The 21,002-nt window shown below is 37.5% G+C and overlaps 1 protein-coding gene across 1 annotated transcript in view; it reads right to left on the bottom strand.

Annotated features, from left to right (window-relative positions):
- Window positions 1–8,009, bottom strand: part of LOC309675922 (connector enhancer of kinase suppressor of ras 2-like) — a gene marked incomplete at both ends in the record, with an annotated part of 216,230 nt that extends 208,221 nt beyond the window's left edge. Inside the window, one exon of the mRNA XM_082488349.1 lies at window positions 7,946–8,009. Within this exon, the coding sequence (XP_082344475.1) occupies window positions 7,946–8,009 (64 nt within the window). The remainder of the gene's footprint in view (window positions 1–7,945) is intronic.
- Between the last annotated feature and the right edge of the window lie 12,993 nt (window positions 8,010–21,002).

Below are 21,002 nucleotides of genomic sequence, written 5' to 3'. Positions count from 1 at the left end.
CAATGCTCCATTTAATATCAACAATGTCACTAATTTCACCAGCAAGACTACAACCTCTACTTCTGTCAGCATGGCAGGACAGCTGTTCTCAGAAAGAATGGCATTAAAAGGATAAGTTCTTTCACCTCTGTAGGTGTTAAAACAATTTTGCAAAACACCTCAGGACAAACTGTAACATACTTTTTACTTTCCTGGCATATGCAAGCGTTGTAATATTTATTGTGCCTCATGCATTTTTTCCCTCATTACAAATAGAAATGCAAGACACTAAGCCTGCCAAAAAGAGATGTATGGAAATTTCATTAGGTAGGAATATTTCTTTACTCAAGCACATGAAGCTTACACCTATAGTGTACATTTAGGAGAATACCTTGAGGACGGACCCAGAAAGCATTCAGGTGGCTTCCCACTGATTTTCAGATGTAGGAACTGGCACAGAACTTTGCCTGACACCCCACCATCTAGACGGTGTTTTTCTGGCATACACTAAAATGCTATACATAATGTATTTTTTTGCAAAGTGTAATGTTTCTAAAACTGATTTCTAACTGGGGTAGCCATAAATACTGTAACACTGAGATGTTCTGCTATTTTACTAAGAAATATACATTTTATTAACTTGTAAAAGTAACTCTGATGTGTTACACACAGAGTTCTCAATGTTATGATGCATTGTGCTCTAGGCAATCCTGCTTTAGCAGGGGAGTTGGACTAGATGATCTCTAGAGGTCCCTTCCAACTCTGAAAATTCTGTGATTCTGTGATTCTGTGATAAGTGTTGGTGTCATTCCTGCCAAAGCAAGGTAAAATTTAGAATCAGGACTTAGGAGGCCAAGCAAGTGTTGTCAGGATTATGTCTGGGAAGAAACCATGAAAGTATATTATTGCTCAGCAGGATCCAGTATCTTTGCAGTTTCTTGACATATAGTGCCTCATTTAGTGTGATCTGAAAGTGTCATCCACGGGATCCAATTTCTTTTGAATTTTGCTCCCTAATATAATATATTGTGAAATAATGGAGATCTGGAGAAGGTTGATCTCCTCTGAATTTGCATTGCCACTCTGTTCTCCCCATAGTGGTCACAATTTGAAGAAAGGTGGGCATTTTGCATAATGTGTCTAAGAACATATGGTAAGTTTATAAGATACAGCAAGTTTATAAGATCCAGCAATGCATGCCAGTTGTGTCTGGCTGCCTATATTAAGGTTCAAGACAATAACATAAATTTGTTTACATAATGACCTGGAAGATTAGTTACGCTTGATAAATGTGACTTGAGAGACACTCGTTCAGCTTCGACGTTTCTCTGCAAGCAGAATTACATTTATTTAAAAGGTCTGAATGTATCTGCTTTATAGATAGGGAAATTTTAGAATATATTCCTAAATCTCCAGATAATAAATATAGACCATTAAATTCCTAAATGTTGCTGGAATCTCTTATGGAGATAGTGCTGATCCAGTCAGTTCTTCGAAGTTATATAGATCAGTTTGTAACTGGTCCTTCCAAAGGCACTAGTAAAAATTAGGTAATAGTGACAGGGATGCAGAAATACCTAAGCTAAGTAATTTTCATAGAATATTACAGATAGACTTGAGATGTGGAGGTCTTTCTACAATACCCTACTCAGCTTGTAGGTCAGCTTGTTGTGACAGTAACTATTGCTGTGTCATTACTGGGAAGGCGCAAAATGGAGTAATGGACTCAGCAAAGTGTTTTGTTGTCTGTCCAGGCTGCCAGTGGTACACAGGTTGAATTAAAAGTGATGATAGTTAAAGCCTTGAGGGTACTGGGCCTTAGTTATCCTGCTAGTTTTCTGAGCCCTGTATGATATCTTAACCGCTTAGGTTGAAAGGAATGGGACTTTTGTAAAGTCTTAGTAAAAGTGGAATAGGCATATATTCACTTTTGATGCTGAAACTCTGATGAACACTGTGTCTTCTGCTCTCAGAAGGCTATACCATTAGCTTCTTATAAAATAAAACACTAAGATTTTTGAACTTTAGACATTTGGAGCAGAGATTCTAGCTTGAATACTTTGTCTCTGACTTGGTTTTGCTAGGCATTCAATAGAGTTAAATATTTTTCCTGCTATGACTAAATATTATACATACAGCTTTATTACTTACAATTTATAGTCAATATTGACTGCATGTCCTTTCATTTTCCATGTGTATAGTAGGTGATAACAAAAACATGACATGCTTGCCAGGTCTTTTGGCCAGTAACTTTTATAGATACTATTTCTTAGTGATATGCAAATATTTTAGAAGAAAATGAGAATTAAAAAGAATTAAAGAAAGTCAAGACAATGGAAGATAAATTAAAGAATTAAAGAGAAAGTAAAAAATATAAAGGAAGGGAATAAAGAAAAATCCAATGTATCTTCATATCATGTTTATTTATCATGAGAGCAACTCTCCTGTGCTAGCCTTGCTTTCCAAGAGACAGTGAGCTGAGGTCCTGAACTTTTAGGTTACAGTTTGTGTATCATTTTTTCATATTCTCTCGCCCCTAATCCAGTCTTCCCATTGATATTAGTTCTCAGAATATTTGAAATGCAGATTAATCCCAGGCATCTACCTATGTCTGCAGCTAGGACAGCCTTCTCTCGCAGATATTCTGGAAAATGTAAACCATGAAATATCCAGAAGGAAGCTAGAGCTATAGTCTCTTTGGGACTGTTTCACATGTTTCAAAGATGAGGGTCATACATATGCAAGAAACTATCCCAAGATCTTGTCTGAACTGGCAGAAGCCTTGAGAAGCCGTTAGGCCATTCTTCTGCAGAGAGGCTGGATATGTAAACTATTCCAGAGGGATGTTTGTCTGACCTATTCTTAGTTGTGTTCAAAACCTCCTACAAAGGAAATGGCCAGACCTGCCCTGACAGCTTATTCCAACGCTTAACTGTACCTAACATTGGGAACCTGCTTCTTCAAAGCTGATCTTAACCATTTGTATTGCAAAGCAGTCAACTCTGAGGTGTGCTCTACTCACCGTTTTAAAGCAGATAGTTTACACAATTCAATAGAGCAGTAGTTGCCAAAATTTGTTACTAAAAATTATTAAGGTCTGAAACTTGTAAGAGGAATCAGAGAGGAATTACAGACAATTCTGATTCTGTGACTGCCTAGCGACAACTGGAAATGCGGTACTAGTGGAATATGGTGATCCAAGGGGGAGCCGTGACACTAAATCATTTGTTTCAGTTTTGAAACGTTTGCTTTAGAACTGCTTGAAAATTCAATGCTAATTCTGAGGGCATCTCTATTTGTGGCTCTTAGTTCTCTTCCAAACCTATTTGTCTTCAGAAAGAACAGAAAAGATGTTATAAAACCTACTTTTTTCTAAATAAGATATGACCTAGGTTATCTACTCAAGTTTCAAATTGTATCTTGTGAAGTTGAATTCTTGCATTATGGGATTTAAGGTCATGAAGGGGGATCAAGAAAGCTAAGTATCATCCAGCTCAGTACCTATAAGGCTGCTTTTGCAGTAGATCATAATATTTAGCTGTGTTTCCAGTACGCTCAAAGATTTTATATATGACATTCTGTAAATAGAGGAGACTCCCTGGTTATGACATATTGTTACAGAACAGGTAGTGATCTAATGAAAATCAAAAGAAGACTGAGAAGGGGTTTGCCGGAGCCCTGCGTGATATGAATGCTAACAAGTCCACTCGCGTCATCAGCTTCCCTGCTCTCAGCTCCCCCCTCCCTCCCTTCCTTTCTCTTTTATGAGCCAGCTTGAAATCAGGGAATTACATGCTAAGGAAAACCCTTCAGCTAAACATATAATTATTCTGCACAGGATCAGTGCAGCGCAGTTAATCAGTTTACCAACTGAATTAATTTTTAATTTTTTTCATGTCTGCATCTCCTGTTGAGAGTGGAGAAATTCTGGATTTAAAGAGGAAAAAATGGGTCGCAGTTGGGAAATGAATGTCTAAAGCTGAGCATTCATTATGAGAGAAACCTCCACTGCAGGCTGTTTTGGCAGACAAACCTTACTGTCAGTCCCCAAGACTGTGAATAACTGACTCCATGTGGAGTTATTACTTACAGGTACTTAAGAAATAACTGGCTTCCTATGTTAATTTTCAGCTGTTTAATAACATTGGATTCTCTGGAAGTCACAGTTGTATTTCATTGCATTGTGTTTCATTTCATTTCATTGGATTGTTTTGAAAAGTTAGTATTTATTTGGACACAGGTGTCACTTCAGTGTAAATGATCTACTTGTAAACTGCTTCATTTAGGAAATACAAAATGCTGTTATTTGTAAAAGTACCGAGAATACCTTTTAGATTCTTCTTACAATGAAAACACGAACAATCATGCTTGTATTAATTCTAAGTGCAAATAAGGCACCATACCTCCCCTCTGCCCCACCCAACCCCCCAAATTCTTTAGAGGATTACCTTCCGTAGTGTATGCATGCATACTAAAATAGATGGACTTTGGTTTAAGAGTGCTTGCTCTGATAACCTGTTTGCAACTGAAAGCATCACAAAGTTTCACAGTAACTTCAAAGGCCAAAAAGAAATCAAAGTCTCCAGGTAGAAGCATTACAGATGTAAATATGGAACGTAGTTTGTCATTTACTCACTTTAATGTTAAACTTAATACGAGGAAAAACAGACCAAGTTTGAAAACTACTCTGGTTCTTAATGTACTCTCAAGCTTTATGGGTAATATTTATTTTCCCAACAGTGCCAAAAGGGAATTTGAGCAAGGCAAAGTTCTTTCTTTTAAAATACCTTTTAAGTTCATAGTACATTCATCCAGGAAAAGATTTAAGTTTTGTAAGAATGGGTACATGCCAGGAGAAACACTGGCTCATTTTCTGAAGTGAAAACCATTTAGAAATTTAAAATTTTGGAAAATTTTGAAAAAAATTTTTAAAAGTAACTGAAAACTGTTATTAAAAATAACTTCACAATTCATGTTTTATGTTCCTTGGAAAACTTTCTTTTTGACCACAGTGCCTTCTGCTGTGTATTTACTAAACTTTATAAAATATTTTTGTATACTCTAAAGACAATTTCTTTAACACAAAGGTATCTAGAGTCTTATCTTCGAGTGCCTCTATAAGCCTCAAGAATCAATTTCTAAAGGCTTGCATGGCCTTTTCAGGTTGTCCAATCAGATGCAGTTCCCAAGTTGAACCCGGTTGAATGCATTCCTGAGAAGGGAACTGTGGATAAATAGAAGATGCCAACTTGTCATAATAATGTTCCTTAAATCCTACCGATTTTTACTTTTTTTGGCAAGTAACATTTCCTTAAAGGAAAAGAACAGAAGGGTGTCTCCTCTTGGTTGGGGCTTAGGCTACAGCTGCTTCTGATAATAGCACGGTGTAACCAGGACACGTTCTGGGTAGCCAGATCTCAAACTATCAACATCATTTTTGTGGCTTTCTTCCATCTTCTCCTCAATTATTTGATGTTGCTGGTACTCACTGCTAGTTCATTTTAAAAGATGTACTTTGCTAGCATTTTTTAAAAGTGAGTTATGATAGCTTAGGTAATTATGATAAATTCAAGTTAAAAAGATACATTACTGTCATTTCCCTATGAAATAAATCCTAATTTACAATGTTTAAAAATAAAGCTGATTTACTACATATTTTTAAACAAAAAAAAAAAGGTGTATTACACTTACAATATTTGTTACATTGTTTATTAACATGTTGCTTTCTATAGCAAAGATAATATTCTGCATTCGTAGCATGGCAATTTTTCTAAAATGTTTTTACTTTGTCTTTTAATGCTGTCAAAGAAGTGTACCCTTCAGTATAGAAGACATACGTAAAAGCTACCTTATCACTTGAATATTACTACCTGTGCAGACCTTCGACATCTCTAGTGCATTAATAGCTATTTAGCAGCATGACTATAGCTAATGGAACTGACATACAGAATACATGTAAATTACAGGTAAACAGTGGCCACAATCAGGACATTTTTATGAAGTAATGGATTTACAAGTAGTTTTAAACTAATTCTGGTACACTTCCATTTGTGTGTGTTAGGTGTTTCCTTTGGCTACAATTGAAGTATGCATTTATAAAGGTAAGCACCAGGATTGAAAAGGGGCTTGTAATATTAGCATGGTAAAAATGGACAAATGTGCAACTTTACTGCTTGTGGATCTGTAGCACTCATGTTACCAAGGAAAATACCTATCTTGTAAATACTTCAATGTTCATTGCATTCTACTTATTTATGCTTAAACCCAGAGGCACACAACTGACAATACTGTCTACTCCAGACGTCCCTACTGATGCAGTATGCAGTCTTTATATAGAAATTTAACTGTCAGGCAACTCCATACATTTAAACCTTTTATTTGTATGACCTTCTTGCTTCCATGGTATGCACTACACATTATGGATTAATGTTGCCCAAGATGTAATTAGTTTACATCAAAAAGGATAAAAAAGTAGCAGGAAGTATTTTTAAATTTAGCAACAAGTATTATACACACTTTGACTTTCAATTTACATTATATTTCAAGTAATGACTTAAAATAGCATAACGATCTGTCCACTTTTTAAATCATTCACATACTGAAAATAAAGGTGTGAATCAGAAAACGCTCCTCTGCATGTACAGTAGGAATTGATTTCAAGTAATGACATTGGAGTATGGGAATCAATCCTATGTCTAATGGTTTCGGGATCCATCCCAATGACCTGCTTAAGACTTCCCAATTAACCTGAATTCACAAACACCTGAGAAACAAACTACATACATTCCCTTAGATACCATTAGCTTCATAATACTGTGTGCTTGTAAAAGAATAATTTGCTCATAACTGTAATGTGTCTGATGAGGAGCTAAACAGCCCAATTTCAGTTAAGTATGGAGACGTATCTCAGCAAAATTAAATCAAAACCATTCCCTTATTAATGATAATACTTTGAAAGCTTTAAGGATATTATAGCGGGCATCCAATTCAAGCTCAGTAATCACATTACAGAAATTATTTCTATAAGTAAGGTATAACCAAAATTTGCACCTCTTCTCCTTATATAATGGAGGTCCCTTGTAGCAGAAATTATTTGTCTCTAAGACAGACAGCTCATCAGAAGCAATGTAGAACAACATTAATGCATCTGACTGTGGAAATACACATTTCCTCACTCAGGAGAAATTTAAAACAGTCATCATCATGAACAATTCTTCACCCTCCCATCCAACCCAGTCTGTTTGCAGCACAGCCGAGCACTGTAAGGCAAAACATGTCACAGCTTATGGCTGTGTTGTGAAACTGCGAATGTGCAGGAAAATCATCATTCCTGTCAAGTTGTCAGGAAGAGTTTCCCCAGCAAAGCCGTGCTCAGCCCTGCGCGCACCCCCTGCGCGCCCCACACACGGCACGGGCTGCACTGTCCACGGTACCAGTGACGGACGGGGACGCGACTGCGTTAGACACAACAGCGGCACGAGCAAGAGCAGCTGGGAAGCCTGAACAAATCAGGACATGTCACTAAAGGAGCAGAATTCCTCAGCCCAGCCACGGGCACCTTATGCTCCTTGTGGTACCCTAAACTACACACGAGTGCTGCACAGCCACTGCATCAGATCACCTGATATGAGCAAAACAGACCTAATCAGGGCAAATTTAAAGCAACCAAACATAATAACGTTACACTGTGCAATGCATAATGGAGCCATGAGACACAAACACTTTATGCCTGCATTTACCAACAAATGCATTTGATCCCTACTCAGTTCTTGGCAGAAATCCCAACAACATGCTGCACAGCTTAAACAGATTCTCTCCTCAGTCGTGTCTTTAAAAACTACTGTGCAAAGCAGCATACGGATTATGAAAACTGAATAAACTCTTCCCAAAACGAAGGATACAAAAGCAGATATGCAAATTGCAAGGATCCAAAGTACAGACAATACATGGTAATAAATGATCATACCTTTCATCCAATCCACTACTTGCTTGGGCGTCCACTTGCTAATAGGTTCCATAACGAGAGCCATCATCAGATCACTTTATCATTTACACCAAAATCAGAAAAAGGAGAGAAACAAATGTATCAGAGCATGGCTGGGCTAAGAGAGCTGTAGGATTTTACAGTGCAGTCCAAAGAGAAGATGATGCTTTGTCCCTTCAGGTTTCTCCTGCACTGATTCAGTAATGTATAAAATTACACTGCTTGATCAGCTCTGGCACCTCCCCCACTGCACACAGCCTGCAACACACTGGAGCACAGAGCCAGGAAATGGTGCAGTACGTATAGACTTACTTACAAAAGCCTCTACCCAGTGATCTACTTATTAGACTGGCACAAATATAAAATTATATTACACTGAGAGCAATTCAAGCTGAAGCTATTCCAGACACTGAGTTTCAAGGAGCTTTATTCCAACAAGCTCTGGGATCCTCATCAGGGAAAATATCACTACTGTAACTTGATAGCAGATTGTCTTGGCTTCATTGTGAATATGCTGACTGTCACTCAGTTTAAAGAGAAGATAGAAATATCAGAATATCGCTTGGCATCTGGCAAAATGCTGAGCATCTCCATCTTTACAATACAAAATGTTGCTGGAGTCTTATACTATATAATCATGTAATTCAGCATGTCAAACAGTATAAAAAGTCTTACCCAAGAAAAAACTATTGGAAGAAAACTCTTTATTCTGGCCAAATGCAGACTCCGTATATTTCCTCCTATGAGGTTCTCATTTTATAGTGAAAGAATGACAGCATCAAAGAGTCAATTTTTACTACTACTGCACTTTAGTATAAGCAAGTATAGCAAGTATTTTGATTCAAAGCACTGGGACCATTAGTCAATCTCTCCCTTTCGTTAGGGAGGGGAAAAAATGTTTAATATTCCTAATACTGAAGTTTACTATCATTCCATATGATGAAGGTTAAACATTGTAATGAGATGTGCCAAACAGCGCTTTTGGACCCTTTTGTGACTCTTTGCACCTCACACAGCACAAGTTCTGCATCATGTGGTTGAAGAGGTGCATGCTTTCTGTTTGATCCATTGTCTGAGATATGCAGCCCCGCTATTTTATTTTCGGCGGAGAAACTCAGATTCCAGAAAAAAAAAAAAAAGACAGAACAAAGCAGTTCCACTTTTCATTTCAGTAATCTTTCATCTGTGCCTTTTCTTCCTGCGCTGCTTCAAGTTCCACCAGCACATTAGGCTAAGAAGATGATATTGTAACCATGTCTCTCTCACTCCACTAGAGCTGTGTTAATTTACCCAGGCTGAGATCTGTCCTTTCTTTCTCATATGGGGGAACATAAATTATAAATGGAATATTTATGCTATACTATTTCAGGGTTCTTCTTTAAGTCTACATAGATAAGGATGCAGACAGGCATCCTTCCCCCCCCCCCCCCCCCCAAATGTCTCCAAAGAGATGTACCATTCTCAGCTCAGTGATGCGCTCTATCTTTTTTTATTTTGCTTTTGCTTTGGGAAGTAGTGTGATTAGTATTCTATGATGTATTTTGAATGCTCAGAGCACAGATCTCCTTAACAAAAGGATTCACATAAATTCTCTTTCAAGAAGGCTGTTTCCAGCTGAACAGCATGTCAGATTCCTCTATGAGTTTTGGGAGACCACTTTCAGTAGCTTTAGTTCTGTCTAAATAGCTGTCTACAATGGACATAATAATGACAAAGATTTCAAATACACAATACTCTTTTTAGGCAATAGTGGACTAGAATTCAGATAGAATAAATATTTCTTAGCTATTGGAAACTGTAACTGTACAAGCTGTTTGTTTTGAGGCAATGCTTTCTTAAAATTATTTTCACAAAATGATCACCACTTGCAAATGCTTTTAAGTTCAATACAAGCATGGAAGAATTTGAGATAAGCTATGTTGTGTATGAATTTTTTTTTTGGACACAATGACACGAAATAATCTTCATCCATGATTGTTTGGACTATTTCCCTAATTCTTGTGATTTGACAGACATTCTGTCAACATCCTTATGTCGCATTTCTTACCCTTGCTTGACTGCGTAGACTTTTTTTTATATTTTGACATTTTTGAAAGAGGATGGTGCCTGAATTCAAAGCCCATCAATGTTGTTGAGCATCCTTCCATTCATTTTAATTGTCCTTGGATGATGAAATAAGCCCAAACCTATTATTTTGGAATCAGTACTTCCATTTTCAGAATGAGAACTTTTTAAAACTTTTTCATGTCCTGTTACTGAGGCTCCTCACCACAAAGATGGTTTGCAATTTCATTCATTCATACTGTCACTCATCACCATGGTGCTAGTTCAAGCAGTAACTATAATTTATCTGAAAGATCTCAACTATTAGATAATCTCCTGTGTTTTTCTTTATTATTGCCAGTCACAGTTTGTCTGTATTTTGGGATTCTACAACATTTTGGACAACCTTTTACTTTTTGTACTACTTCTTGAAATAAAGTATTTAAAGTTGTTAAAAATGTTAACTCTGTGTCTCTCCTTCTTGAGCATATGATTTATTCAGCTTCATTATCCATTGCACAGATCAGTGTGCATAGCCATAGTTTGTCACGAATCATTCTAAACCCCGACAAATGTTCCTTTAACTTATCTCACAGATATGTTCATCGCAGCAGTCCATGGAAGATGGTACCTGGGTATTTCCTCTGCTTCTTGCTTTGTCATTTCAAGAAAGATTTACTTGTCCTACTCTGTCATATGAGAATATGACAGAAAAATTGGAAGCCTTGTCTCGATCTGAAAAGGAACCTGCGACTGACCACAGCAATGGATACAACTGAGCAATAGCTAAGGCCAAATGGAGTCAAGATGCATTCAGACTATCTCCATAACCACAGTTTAAGTCAGTTCATAGCACTTTTTAATATAGGTTGTCCAGTATGCCAGCTGAGGTAGTGACTCTGAAATGAGTAATCATGGAATAAGCCACCCATTGCCCTGAGCGATCATCCTTGTTACTGACACGGTTCTAAATGTAGCTGTGCTAGAGTTAAATCACCTAGCTAGTTATTGTCAGCTATAGGTCACTGTAGTAAAATCAAGTTTGAAAAGTCACTAAACAAGGAACTTTTTTAAAAAATAAGCAAAACTGTGTCATCCCTAAATCTATTCCATGTGGTATTTTGTCCATTTATTGCAAGGCTTCTGCCTAGATCTATCCCCTGGTCTACCTTTCATTGCATCCTAATACCGACATAAAAGAAACAATGCATTCCCATGATTATGTTTTTCTTCCAGGCTGAATATACCAAATCAACAGAAAAAAAGATCAAGGAACATCTTTCTCACTATTATTCTATCTAGGTCATGTAAATGAGAAATACTTTCTGACTGAAGTCTGTGTAGGCATTGGAGCAAAGTAAGGCATTTGAAACAGAGAAAGGAAACAGACCTTTCACCATATGATGCAGCATTGATGTCAAAGGCCTATATGAAATAATCTGGCAATTTCAGGCCATAATCACTGCTATCATCTTTGACAGAAAAGGCCTAAGGCTGAATGGACTACTTGAAAGGGTTTGAGTCCCTCCTTCACAGCAATAATGCTGGTAGTTCTTCAGCTTTTGAGCATTGCCTGGTATCTCTGGGGTTACTAATTAAACCATCATTCTCTGTATTTTCATGGTCACTGTGGGAGGCAGTTAAATGTTCTTGTGTATTTCATGGCCAGTGATAACTTTCCAATTCATGATTATGCTCAAACCTGGTAACATAGTCAGTATAACACTTAGGGTGATTGCATATTTCTTACTGTTTTCATTTGGTAACAATTATTTTCATATTCTTTGATGAAGAAATAACCATATGTTGTGAGCTAAAAGTCCTTTACAAGCAGGTTAGTTTAAGAAAATCTTGACATTGCATTTGATAGCCATTATGGAAAACATAAGCATGCAGCTTCAGGTTAAATAAGTAATTAATCCCCTGCAAAAGTGGTATGTAATGTTTTAACTTAAGACATCTATAATTTATATTATTAATGGAAATATAAGCGAAATGTCTAAGGAAATGATTGTTGAACTCTTGGTTGTCATTAAAGTTTTTTATCATGTAATACTTAAGTATTATATAGCTGCTTTTTGTGGAAAATAACATTTTTTAACAAACAGAATGTAGCTGAATTATTAGTTTTGACCAGTTTTGTTCTAAGTTCTGCCTGATGCTGCTTTCGTGCAATCTCTTCTTTGCCTCGCAATCCTTGAGACTCTTGTGTTTCAAAGATAGAGGGCAAGAAAACTGCTGTTGGCAAATTTGTATGAGCAATAAAGTTTGTGCTATGAGGAACAAAACTCCCAGCTTACATTCATGACAGGAATCAACAGACATTTCTACTTAATCACAAACCTTTGCCTTACTTAACTCTAAGTTTACAAGCTGAGGGGTTGGTTCTTGCCTGTGCTCACAAAAGTCCAGAAGAGCTGGAGGGGGCTTCCTGTGCCCCGAGCAGCCCGTACAGGGCTGTAAGGAAAGAGTAAGACCACTCCCAACTCTCAACAAGTGCTATGTGATAGATCCATCCTACTGCTTTTGAATTGACTTCTAAAATAGGTCGGGTATACTGAGTGAGCATATGTTGCATCCTCTCCAACATACGCTCCAGCTGGTGCTGGGAGGTCTTTTCGCCCTGTGGAAGCATTAGCCCTTATTCTTCTTTCTCCAAGCGTCTTGACTCTGACACAGCTGTAAGGGGCTGCCAGCGGAGGACATTTGCTGCCCCCAGCCAGGCCAGCAGAGCCCCGAGTGATGCTGTTACCCGTTCTGGAGTGCCATCTACTGGCACCGCGCGTAGTGCTCGGCTGTGCGAGCCAGGAACCCGCCGGAGGGAGCACAGAGCTCCGCAGGACAGGCATCGCCTTGCCCTGTGTAGGCAGTCGGTGCTTTCTTTCCCCTGCACGATTTTTCTCCATCGATAAAGCTGTAATGATGGGTGGAAGCATTCCCGTGGGACTTCACCTGCGTCGACTCTCAGCAAGGTGAAGTTCATGACAATTTTGAACTTCGAAAGCAAGAACTTTTTGCTTTACAAAAGAGGAAGCAAGCAGTTATTTTCTGCTGCTGATTACTGGTACAACATTTTACAGTTTGGGGTTTTTTCCACAGAAGCCCACTGCAGTCTTTGATATTCAGTCAGAGGTATTGTATTAATATTCCAGTTTTTTTTATGGAACTTCATTAGAAATTTATAGTTTTCATGCTCCATTAGGTGATATAACTGTTTTATTACTGTGTGTTAGTGATAATATATGATATTTTACATTAATTTGGTATTAAAACACCCTTAAAAAATGGTTTGGAAATCAGGGCTAACAATGCAAAAATGCAAGAAATATTCAGTTTTTTTGGACTATAGAGAAATTATTCCATAATCACTTGCTAAAAAATATGTCTTGACATTGATGAGTGGTTTTATGCAGTGCTTTTTTCTTGGCATGTTTTAGTGTTCACAAAAGTCCCTGTTCTGACATCTCTTGAGACTGAAGTCCTCTACTTATCCACAAAGCATGTATCGCATGGACAGAAGCAGTGCAAATTTCATCCTATCTTGCCATCACTTTTATCATAACAGTATCTTTTTTTTTTTTTTTTTTTTTTTTCTTTTCAGAAATTGCCCTTTAGGCATGTGGTAAATGTGGTGCTGAGGGGCGTGGCTTAGTGGTGGTTTTGGCAGTGTTAGGTTGATGGTTGGACTCAATGATGTTAAAGGTCCCTTCCAACCTAGATTATTCTATGATTCTATGTTATAATTCCTTGGCATCAATAATGGTTTACATAAGATGGATTCTCTAGATTGCATATCTCTAGGAAAACAAACAATCACTTTTTGCACCATATTCAGAGTTTGAAATGTACCCTAAGTGTGTTAATGTCTAAAGGTATCTAAAGCAATTAAAAAATAACATAAATAATATTGGCCTTCTCCAATATAAATCCATCGACTTCAGTGAAGACGTTGTGAAGTTACAAAAGGAATAATTTTTTTCCATAGAAGATGAACTAGGTGTTGCTTTGACTAGGATTGCAAATGTTTTTCTGAGCAGAGAATATTGAAATATTTTCATATTAAGGGAAACGGGATCGTCTGTTTTTAGTCTGCTTGCTAATATCACCAACATGTTTACAGTCTTCCCAACAGCTCCAAACTCGAGGGCACGCTCAAACCTGTGAATCACTGTGATAGTCTTCAAAGCATCGATACAAGAAGAAGGTACCTTGAAGTGTCTGTCAAATATGCTTCTACCTTGCCAAGGGAAAGGATGTTTTCATAAAGAGACTTGTACCACCAGAACGAGTCACAGCTTCCTCCCTGCAGAAGAGTAAACTTTATGAGCATACAAGTATTGGGGTAAGGCTTATTTTTGAGCTGCTGGAAAACAGAGGCGATTGGTAATATAGGTGCCTCATCTGCATAATTTATCTCCTCAGGTTGCCAGAATCAGTTACGTAAACACAGAAAAACTGCAGAAAGATCCTTTGTTATCATTTTTCTACACAGAATTCCTCTGGGAATAACTGTAAAGTTCTGCTAAACTCAGAATTGACTGGACTGCGTAACTACATCAAGGAGAAACACGAAAATATCTTGCAGGACGTCTACTTGAGTCTCACTTGCAACTTGTTACCCTCAGATGGGAACGTGTTGCATTGGGCAGCCATCCTACACTAAGAATGGATTCACTCTCTTAAATCAGTTTTCTAAATCACAGGGCTTATAGTATCAACAGTCACAGGATCAACACGAGAATTTCTGAAGGCAAAACTGAACAATCTCTTTCCAAAATACATTCCAGCTTAACAGAAATTGTCAGTGTGATGCCAAAATTATTACACGTGTCTCAATGGCCTGTATTATGTAGGTATTATGTAGATCAGACTACATTTTCATAACTCCTCTTTTTGACCCTAAAATCTTTGCATTTATGAGTTTTAAAATTTGAGTGGCTGTTAACTCTAGCTTCTCTTCTTTTAAGAAAACAAAATATTAGAATATTTATTACTATATGTTTCATTTCCTGTCAATATATCCACATTCAGTTGTATACAATATAATTTGTATTTGCCTTTCCCCTTTTTCTAGTAAATAAATCGAAAATATTTCTTTGATAAAAAAAGTGTTCAATATGCTTCCTCTGCAAGAATCATATAGCCACTTACATGCAGTAAGCCATCTGCTTCTCACTACATTAGGTAAACCATATTACTTTGGAAAAAAAAACAGTAATAATGGGAAACTTGACAACAGTAATAAAACTTCCAAACTATTGATACCAGATTCCCTTGTTATTCATTATTTGCTGGCTGGAAAGTAGGCTTTGAACCAAAATTGCCTCTTGATTTTCCTACTGCATTCACGGAACTTGGTCTGTGTATTCTGTGTAACATTTATTCTTTGAAGAAAACAGTCAAGCAACACTGCGAATGGGACTTGTTTTGCCATTGAGGGACACTCACGCTTGTGGTAGAGGACAGACAAGCTCAAGTTCAAGCATACAGGAGAGCACTGGGGTGCAATCTAGGGAATGAAGTGGAGAAGTAGTACTCTGAGAAAAGACATTTTATTCTTTTGCGCTTCATCATCATCTTCTCCATCATCTCATGGTAAAATTTGCCTTACAGAAATATTTGAACATGGGCTTAAATATTAAGAGTCATTTTGCCTTGCAGAGATATCTGATGGGGTCAGTCAGGATGTGCTGGCAAGGAGAATGTCAGATTCATAAAATTATAACAATTATTATTATGCCATCTCCATTTTTCTGTGTGATTTTCAGTCCAAGCTTGTCTTTCATGTTGCCAAGTGACTGGTGACAGGCAAAGCTTTTCTTGAAGGCATTCTCAGGATGGCTTTTTCTTTATCTTAGCATCTCTGCAAAGCCCTGCTATTATTAGGTCTTTCTAATGCCTTGGTTAAAACCTCAGAGATTATGCTCCTACTTTATACTGCGATAGCCTCTTCATTCATGATGTTTAGTTAGACTAAATATTCGCTTAGAGGGCTGGTTTTGCAGTGACTACAGAGATGTTCCCCACATGTGACTAGAGCCAAATTTTTAGTTGCCTTAATATTGTGAACAGAAAAAGAATAATCTGAAAGCTAGAAAAAGAAAATTCATGTAGGCCACTAATACCTGTCAAACTAACCTAACATCAAAACATTCACTGCAGCTTTCACCATGTTTACTTCAGAGAAGTTAATATGTGAAGCTTCCTATACTGCCCTTGATAAGTCTGTGAATGACTGGCGGATGAAACATCGGGTTTAAATGCAGAGCTGGGAGTTTTTGTTCCTCTCAGTAGTAATACACTAACAGAAGTAAAGCACTACTAACAAAGAAGGATGCAGAATAAAAAGGTCTCTTCCCTTCAGCCTGTCTCCCCAAATTAACTTGCTTTGACATTTAAAGAGACCAAGAAGATGATGGTGATATGTCCTGTCGTGGTTTCCAGTACATCCCAGCAGCATGCGCTTTGCTCTTAACCATTAGCAACCAGCTTTCCTCCTGTAATTCATTTGTCAGGACTTTCCTTTTGCTCTTTCCATTCTGCACAGTTCTGCTCTCTATTACATGCAATGGTAGCTCTATATTTAAAGAGCTTGGGAATCAAACAACATCATGTTTTCCTTTTCTCTTAAAAATACACTTGGACAACCTGAAAACATTTTAGATGGTGGCAATTCTTGCTCTGATCAAGCAGAGGAAGGTATAAATTAATTACCAAGGACTGGAAAGCTCTGTAGCTGTGTTTCAGAGTCAGCTTTCATTTCTCTCTCACTGTCCTGTAGTCATAAATTGCATAAGCTCAGCTCCAAAATAAAGACCTGCCGTCCAGAAGCCTTGTTTATAGCAATAGCTGTCAGAAACCTGCAGCTCCTCCTCACCTTCCTCCTCCCAACCTGCGGCCTTTCGTCCCTTCTGTCAGGTGTCTCAACAGCTCTGCAGCCAGACAAGTCCTTGTGTCCTCTGTGAGAGAAGGATAGTCTCGACAGTATGTCCTTCAGCCAACAAAGACCATCCACAGCCCTGCCGTTAAAATCTGGGAATAGTCTTTTCACCTTTCTGTGTTTCAGGGGTCTTCAACAGTTATAGCAATTCTTTAAATGCTCTCTAGTTTCTGATGTTAGCCAGACTACTGAGTGTTCCCTAAGGACCCATGTTTTCCAAGTCCTTATAACAGCTTTTTTATTTTTCTCCAGGTCTCCATGAGGAGTCTGTCTTCTCTTTCGCAGACTATTCAGAGTGACAGAAACCTATATTTTTAGCTCTTCTCTTAATGGGGCTTGTGTCTTGCCTATAAGAATGATTAGAAACGCTCCCTAATGGCTACAAGTATCAAAATACCCAGTCCTAAAAAAAGGAGACAAGACTCTTAACACAGACATGACCATGACCGAGCCTTGCCCTTGGAGTCCTGCTACACATCCATCCACAATTCCCTGTGTCACTGAGTTTTACTATTTTTGTTCATCGAGCTTGTGTTAGTTTCCCAGTTGAATTCAGTCCACCAGCTGCATTTCAAAGGTTTTCTCTGAAGGAAAACATCTGCAGTTCCACTTCTTGTGTTTTTATTTTTAAGTTTAGTGCAGTAGCAGCAGCCATTTTTTGGCTACAAAACCTCTCAGTAGGTGGTTAGCACTGTGAGCTGGTGCTGTGAAAAGGTGAGACAGACAAGAAACCCGTTAAAAACTTGATCCTTATTTCACAGTCCCTGTAGACAAAGCTTTGTGCCTTCTGTCTGGAAGAGCTTGATGATTTTAGTGACTATTTCACTCTGTTTTCAGAGTAGATTCAGCTTCCAGTCCTCATCCATTCTTGGGTCTGCTTTTTATTATTAGGGAAATTAAAATAAAACAACATAAATGTAGCTCGAAACCTTCTCCCTAGGTTTAGCTGAGACCAGGGCTCCCGCCGCTTGATTCAGCTCATATTCCACCCCCTCGGTCACTTTGAACTGGGTGCCAATTTCCTCTTCTATTTGGGACAGGTGATGTGAGTCCAGAAATGGTGCTGCAGCGCGCAAGCAGCCGCAGCAGCAGAGAGGAGATAGAGGTGCTGGTGGAAGGTATCGTCACTCACACCTTCACCACCAATCTCAAGCTTAAATAAAAATCTAAGCCATATATTCCAATATTATCTCACTCTTCACCATAGTTGCTCCAAGGCTAATCTCGAGATCATAACTTTTCATCACATAAGCTACCCATTTAACATTTTCTTAGCTCTTTGGTGAAGGGGATTAACTCTGCAGCTGTCTTAAATTAACGTGAAAGAGTTAGAAAAATATTGATTTTATTCATCTATCTGTAAAACTATTAATACTAGTTCCATCTATTATATATATAAATTAATTTTGCATTCTAAACTAAAACACACAGTTGCTTATGTGCTCATGTTTAATGCTGTCTGCACATTTTACTGAAGTGCCACACTCTCCACATTTCTGCATCATATCTTTTTAATAAATGTCTACATTTCTACAATCATGTATATTTCTAAGAAAGTTCTCGCACCTTTTGTATAGCTCACCAATTTTGTTGTATTGCTGCTTTCTCACTCTACATCATGAAGAAACTTAGCAGAACATTTTTCATGTTAATTGAATGTTCTATCTATGTATACAGATATTTATAATCTCTTAGGGAAAAAGCTGTTTTAGTGGTTTTTTACAGCACAATTCATTTTCATATTTTTACTTATTCACAGAAAATGCTAGGATTAAAAATAGTTTAGGCTGAAAGCTTCATTGAAAGCTTTTTCCCCTAAAATTCTATATGACATGATTTCACACTTAAACAAAAATATATGTCATTTGACAGAAAAAAATATTTATTTTGAAATGTATTAATTTATTGAAAGTACCCACGTAAACTGGTTCCTTTGATACATCTTTGATGAACTTTTCTGGAAGGACATTGTCCTGTTTATAATTCTAATATACATACTAGAATGTAAAACTAAGTTCTTTTGCTACTAAAATACTGCTGGCATCAAAACTTTTCAGGAATCGTGACTCACATTTTTGCTATCTTTCCAGTTTTAATCTCAAGAAAAAGGGATCCTTTGGTGATTTTGTAACTTCCTAGTTTCCTATTTGCCATACTTTTGTCTCTGTAGGCTCAGAATTTCTTTGCAAATCTTGCTTTATTCAAGTTAACTGGAGGATATTTAGCCTGGACTTCTTTTACATTCATTCAAATGCTTAAATAAATTTTGTGGAAAGAGCTATCAGGGGTAGTTTTTAGAAATCTAATATGAATCCTTTGTTTCAACTCCAAATCTTCAAATACAACACAATTAGAATGTCCAAAAAGAATTCTTCAGTTTTAAAATTTCATTTCAAATCAGTATACATGCAAAAGTTAGATGTTTTTCTGGAGAGGCTCCTTGGCAATACTTCACTCCATGGTCTCAATAGCTGAAGTCACCCTATCACAAAAAGAAAAAAAAGGCTTTGAGAGCTAGCAGTTGGAGTTGCCTCACGAAAAGGAAAACTTTATATGGCAATTAATTTTGTCAGTGCAATTATTTTTGTAATTGCACTGAATATTATCTATGTATTTTATCTAAATCTCTCTGAGTATTTTAAATAGATAATTTGCGAGCTGGAAGCATGGTTTTCTATCTAAATTTTTTAAACCTGTTTCTGCGAGTCATGGATACAAGTGTAAGTGGCTACTGAGGACATTTTCAATGCTGACAGCGAGGCAAAGATATTTGAATATTTTGGCTTTGGACACTTACCCAGCTGACACAGTGCTGTAGGATGCAATGTTTGCCCTGAAGAATCTGAAAGGGCCACTGGCTGGCCATCCAGCTGCTGCCTGGTTTTCCAGGCACATGATCTGACTTTGATCTAGTGTTTTGCCAGGACTTGTCGTAGAAAAGATTTCAAAACCAGAGTACTGTACCCTGGTGAAATTGCATTTTCTAAAAATAGCAAACCAGACTTATTTTCCAAAGACTTGCTCGTGTCCACTCTTACTATGCCAGCACAAGCAAGCTACATTCTCCTGTTACTTAAATGAGTAAGCCATTTGGTTCAACTCCTTCATTTAAGAATAATTTGAAACTATTCAACACATATGTTTCAAATGAATACATTTTTTAAGTACAAAATGAGATCGTGAGTACTCGTATGCACAAGTAGTGTGGCTTATAAGAACAGTCTTGTGATATCTTTCCTAAACCAAAGGGGTCTTTTGGCAACCAGCAATGATCCAGTCATATTGTTGACCGACAGAAGAATTTTGCCTTTTTATACCAGATCCAGATTATTATTTTTGATGAGATTTAGGATGAGCCACTGCCAGCCTACACTGTCACCCTATTTGTTGAGATAGCATTTTCAAATTCTTTAACTTATCACAAATGTATGTCTTTGACAGTAAAATATTCCCCAGGCAAATAAATTTTTTATGCTGAAGATAAGCATTCCCCTTTGTACAATTTTAGCTGTATCAAATTAATAGCTCTAAAATATGACCTGATCTTAATCTCGTGTTCTGTGCACCACTTTGTCAGTGTAGCACCTATAAAGTGATACAAAATCAGGGCCAGCTTCCATGACGTCACACCTGCTTACACACTGCATGAGTTTAGTAAATCTGAGAGTTCTCCATTTCAGGAGCTGAGAGAAAAGTGTTTTGACCGTAGCACAAGGCTCAACATTTAAGGGGGCCATCTCTGTAGCATAGAGATGTGACAGGGAGAGGGTTGACATTATAAAACAATACACAACTAAATTTCCATTTTCTAGAACTCAGGTCTTCACCTTTTATGGGCCTGTTGGGCCGGTCTTGTGGTTAAAAACCAATAACTACTATTTGAGTATTCTTTCCCATTCGTGTTCCTTCTCTTACAGTCATTTCAGCTAGATCATGTTTCCTAGCTGGCTTAGGAAAATAACATAATTATGTATTAAAAATTATCATAGTAAAGTTACATTTATGTCCATGAAGAATTTTTTCACCTGGAGTGAAAAAAACCTTTTGGGCTCATAA

This window comes from Vanellus vanellus, assembly GCF_965231255.1.
Source record: "Vanellus vanellus genome assembly, chromosome: 10".
In the NCBI taxonomy this organism is placed as follows: Eukaryota; Metazoa; Chordata; class Aves; order Charadriiformes; family Charadriidae; genus Vanellus; species Vanellus vanellus.
This window is presented reverse-complemented; position numbering and strand designations above follow the sequence as displayed.